This window comes from Lipophrys pholis (genome assembly GCF_963383615.2).
Source record: "Lipophrys pholis genome assembly, chromosome: 14".
Lineage (NCBI taxonomy): Eukaryota > Metazoa > Chordata > Actinopteri > Blenniiformes > Blenniidae > Lipophrys > Lipophrys pholis.
The window spans coordinates 303,696-308,695 of record NC_137633.1 but is presented as its reverse complement, the minus strand read 5'-3'; the positions used below and the strand labels follow the sequence as shown (position 1 = coordinate 308,695).

The 5,000-nt window shown below is 50.5% G+C and overlaps 1 protein-coding gene across 4 annotated transcripts in view; it reads left to right on the top strand.

Annotated features, from left to right (window-relative positions):
- Positions 1-5,000, top strand: part of bag5 (BCL2 associated athanogene 5) — a 17,565-nt gene that overhangs the window by 4,987 nt on the left and 7,578 nt on the right. For all 4 annotated transcript variants that reach the window (XR_013935993.1, XR_013935994.1, XM_080480137.1 and 1 more), the window contains exon 2: positions 4,823-5,000. This exon is cut by the window's right edge and continues 722 nt beyond it. Coding sequence is in view for 2 of the 4 variants with exons in the window: in XM_080480137.1 (XP_080336263.1) it covers positions 4,823-5,000 (178 nt within the window). In the remaining 2 variants the exon portion in view is untranslated. The remainder of the gene's footprint in view (positions 1-4,822) is intronic.

Sequence of the window (5,000 nt, the reverse complement as noted above, 5' to 3'; positions counted from 1 at the left end):
AAGAGACGTACGGAGAGAGGTACGGAGAGACGTACGGAGAGAGGTACGGAGAGAGGTACGGAGAGACGTACGGAGAAACGTACGGAGAGACGTACGAAGAGACGTACGAAGACACGTACGAAGAGACGTACGAAGACACGTACGAAGAGACGTACGGAGAGACGTACGAAGAGACGTACGAAGACACGTACGAAGAGACGTACGAAGACACGTACGAAGAGACGTACGGAGAGAGGTACGAAGAGACGTACGAAGAGAGGTACGAAGAGACGTACGAAGAGACGTACGAAGACACGTACGAAGAGACGTACGGAGAGAGGTACGAAGAGAGGTACGAAGAGACGTACGAAGAGACGTACGAAGACACGTACGAAGAGACGTACGAAGACACGTACGGAGAGACGTACGAAGACACGTACGGAGAGACGTACGGAGAGAGGTACGAAGAGACATACGAAGAGACGTACGAAGACACGTACGAAGAGACGTACGAAGAGACGTACGGAGAGACGTACGGGGAGACGTACGAAGACACGTACGAAGACACGTACGAAGAGACGTACGAAGACACGTACGGAGAGACGTACGGAGAGAGGTGTGAAGAGACGTACGAAGAGACGTGTGAAGAGAGGTACGAAGACACGTACGAAGACACGTACGAAGACACGTACGAAGAGACGTACGGAGAGAGGTACGAAGAGACGTACGAAGAGACGTACGAAGAGAGGTACGAAGAGACGTACGAAGAGACGTACGAAGAGACGTACGAAGACACGTACGAAGAGACGTACGGAGAGAGGTACGAAGAGACGTACGAAGAAACGTACGAAGAGACGTGTGAAGACACGTACGAAGAGACGTGTGAAGAGACGTACGAAGAGACGTGTGAAGAGACGTACGAAGACACGTACGAAGACACGTACGAAGAGACGTACGGAGAGAGGTACGAAGAGACGTACGAAGAGAGGTACGAAGAGACGTACGAAGAGACGTACGAAGACACGTACGAAGACACGTACGAAGAGACGTACGGAGAGAGGTACGAAGAGACGTGTGAAGAGACGTACGAAGAGACGTGTGAAGAGAGGTACGAAGAGACGTACGAAGAGACGTACGAAGAGACGTACGAAGAGACGTACGAAGACACGTACGAAGAGACGTACGAAGAGACGTACGAAGAGACGTACGAAGACACGTACGAAGAGACGTACGAAGACACGTACGAAGAGACGTACGGAGAGACGTACGAAGACACGTACGAAGAGACGTACGAAGAGACGTACGAAGACACGTACGAAGAGACGTACGGAGAGAGGTACGAAGAGACGTACGAAGAAACGTACGAAGAGACGTACGGAGAGAGGTACGAAGAGACGTACGAAGAAACGTACGAAGAGACGTGTGAAGACACGTACGAAGAGACGTGTGAAGAGACGTACGAAGAGACGTGTGAAGAGACGTACGAAGACACGTACGAAGACACGTACGAAGAGACGTACGGAGAGAGGTACGAAGAGACGTACGAAGAGAGGTACGAAGAGACGTACGAAGAGACGTACGAAGACACGTACGAAGACACGTACGAAGAGACGTACGGAGAGAGGTACGAAGAGACGTACGAAGAAACGTACGAAGAGACGTACGAAGAGACGTGTGAAGAGACGTACGAAGAGACGTGTGAAGAGAGGTACGAAGAGACGTACGAAGAGACGTACGAAGAGACGTACGAAGAGACGTACGAAGACACGTACGAAGAGACGTACGAAGAGACGTACGAAGAGACGTACGAAGACACGTACGAAGAGACGTACGAAGACACGTACGAAGAGACGTACGGAGAGACGTACGAAGACACGTACGAAGAGACGTACGAAGAGACGTACGAAGACACGTACGAAGAGACGTACGGAGAGACGTACGAAGAGACGTACGAAGGGGGAAATGAGCCTCTGGCGGTCTTTAAAACGTTAAATGAGAACAGCCTTTGTCTTTAAAGATGATTAATAGAATGTCTTCTTGTAATATGTCAAATTGTGCATTTCTATGGGTGTTTGTGTGACTCAAGTGTTTTAATTAGGTTTTGATATTTTCAGAACAAGAGTCCTTTAATGTTTTGGTCGATGAATCTAAAATTCTTTCTCTGGATGTAGAATGTAGGAAACAAGCTGTCAGTTGAAGCTGGAATCAACGAAGCTTTTGGTATTTTGGTCAGAGAAAACCTGATTTAATGGTTTGAGCTCTGGCAGAGTGGAGCTCTGGCAGAGTGGAGCTGTGGGAGAGTGGAGCTGTGGGAGAGTGGAGCTGTGGGAGAGTGGAGCTGTGGGAGAGTGGAGCTGTAGGAGAGTGGAGCTCTGGCAGAGTGGAGCTGTAGGAGAGTGGAGCTGTGGGAGAGTGGAGCTCTGGGAGAGTGGAGCTGTGGGAGAGTGGAGCTCTGGCAGAGTGGAGCTGTGGCAGAGTGGAGCTCTGGCAGAGTGGAGCTGTGGGAGAGTGGAGCTGTGGCAGAGTGGAGCTGTGGGAGAGTGGAGCTGTGGGAGAGTGGTGTTATTAATCCAGCTCTGGTTTGAGCTGTGGCAGAGTGGAGCTGTGGGAGAGTGGAGCTCTGGCAGAGTGGAGCTGTAGGAGAGTGGAGCTGTGGGAGAGTGGAGCTCTGGGAGAGTGGAGCTGTGGGAGAGTGGAGCTCTGGCAGAGTGGAGCTGTGGCAGAGTGGTGTTATTAATCCAGCTCTGGTTTGAGCTGTGGCAGAGTGGAGCTGTGGGAGAGTGGAGCTCTGGCAGAGTGGAGCTGTAGGAGAGTGGAGCTGTGGGAGAGTGGAGCTCTGGGAGAGTGGAGCTGTGGGAGAGTGGAGCTCTGGCAGAGTGGAGCTGTGGGAGAGTGGAGCTGTGGCAGAGTGGTGTTATTAATCCAGCTCTGGTTTGAGCTGTGGCAGAGTGGTGTTATTAATCCAGCTCTGGTTTGAGCTGTGGCAGAGTGGTGTTATTAATCCAGCTGAGAGGCTGTGAGCTGATTCTCCCTGAGTGCTGACTCTGGTCCTGGTTCAGGACGGTGCGGTGGAGACGGGTCTCATGCCGTCTCCATGGGTTTAATGTGGATTAGATAGACGCCCACTAGCAATGTAGGTTAACCTCATTGGTTTTGGTGCTGTAAGGACAGACTTTGATATGAATGTGTATGTGGGTCTTTAGCTGCGCTGTGATTGGACACATCAGGAGCTGGAGCCAGAAAAGACTCTGCTGGTTTCAGCTTGTTCACATCCGGGTTCAGAACCACACTTCCTCTGTATTTAACCCTGTTTGTTCGGTCTCCTGCTGTGATCAGCCGCTTCTGATCCAGGTGTCAAATCACGTCTTCTAAAGTAACTTCCCTCCATGTCAGTAATTTATTATGTATTTAGTAACTCAGGTCTTGTTTACAAGATGTCTCAGTAAAAACACTTCGTTCTTGCTTTTTTCCTTTTAGAAAAATTTCACGTTCAACAATGTTCTGAAAATGATGTAGTTTTCATGTTGGTCCACTAGTTGGGGCCGTTTGTTTCTGTACTGAAAGCACACACACACACACACACACACACACACACACACACACACACACACACACACACACACACACACACACACACACACACACACACACACACACACACAGCAGAGAACAATGGGGGACTGCAGTAACTATTCTTTACTATGAACTAGTTACTTCAGATGAACAGGAACAGGCGTGGCGCTGCTACCTGGTTCTATTTAACGTAGCTCTACTGTCTCTGTACGCGCCAGCTGAGTCAGAAATCCAGCAGTCACAGTTCAACAATGTTGGATCATCATGTTGCTCCTGCAGATGTGGAGCTGCGTTACTATCTGCTCTATGACCCTCCAGCCTCCGGGCTGGAGTTCCAGCAGGCTGGAGGAGCAACAGGTTCTTCAGTAGAGCGGCTCATTGTGCATCAGCACCGCCCCGTGTGCTGGTCCAAAGGTTGCTCTGTGTGTGTGTGTGTGTGTGTGTGTGTGTGTGTGTGTGTGTGTGTGTGTGTGTGTGCTGGGCTGGACTCCAGATGTTAGCTGGAGGTCCCATCAAGCGGGGGGGGGGGGGGGGGGGGCTGTGAGTAATGAATGAAGCTGGATCCCCACTGTGACTCCAGAGGAACTGTTTTCTCTCTGCTGAGGCTCAAAGTAACTAGTTACTTCCAGTAGTAACATCAGCTTCACCTCGTACATCACCGTGTGGGTCAGTCTGATGAAGTCAGCAGAAGTTACATCCGTTAATGGAAGGAAGATGCTCTATAATCTGCATGTTAGCTCTTTTTAAAGAACAATGTTTAACTCCTGACAATGAGAAGAGGAGCAGCAACAAACCAGCTGAGCTAAGGTACCAACCATGCTAATCCCAGGTACCGCGGATACTGGAAAAATGCTAATGTTGTGGTGAGGAGAACCGAGTTAGTTCAGGATTACCGAGGCCCTCCGCCACCGGTAAACAGGAGTTGGATAAAGTAGTGACATTTAAAACAACAATTCATTGCTAAAGCTAACAGCGGCTAAATTACTGAAAATAGTGAGCATTAATACAACAGCAACCGCCGGCTAACTAGCTAGCAGCCGACATGACGCGGGAGTACCTTTAGCTAACAAGCTAACAAGAGGTTCAGGGAAACAGTGACTGTCAAAACAACAGCTAACAGCGACATGGAGCGGAGTTTAGCGGTATGTTAGCCATGGCGCTCATTGTGCCGGTTGTTGGCTCCAGTGCTAACTGAGGCTGAAGCCACAACAGAACTGGCATCATTTTCAGTTCTCACTTTTCTAACGCGTTGCCTCTCCTTCCTGTGCAGCCTGTTTGGGAAGCCCTTTGATGGTGGGAAGAGGATGGACCATGGCGGTCCTCAGCAGCAGCACCACCACCACCCGATGGAGCAGCCGCCGCAGCTGTACAACCCGCAGCACCCGGCCATGATGCGGCTGTACGAGGTGCAGAAGGAAGTGGCGTCCCTGGGGCCGCAGGTGTGCACC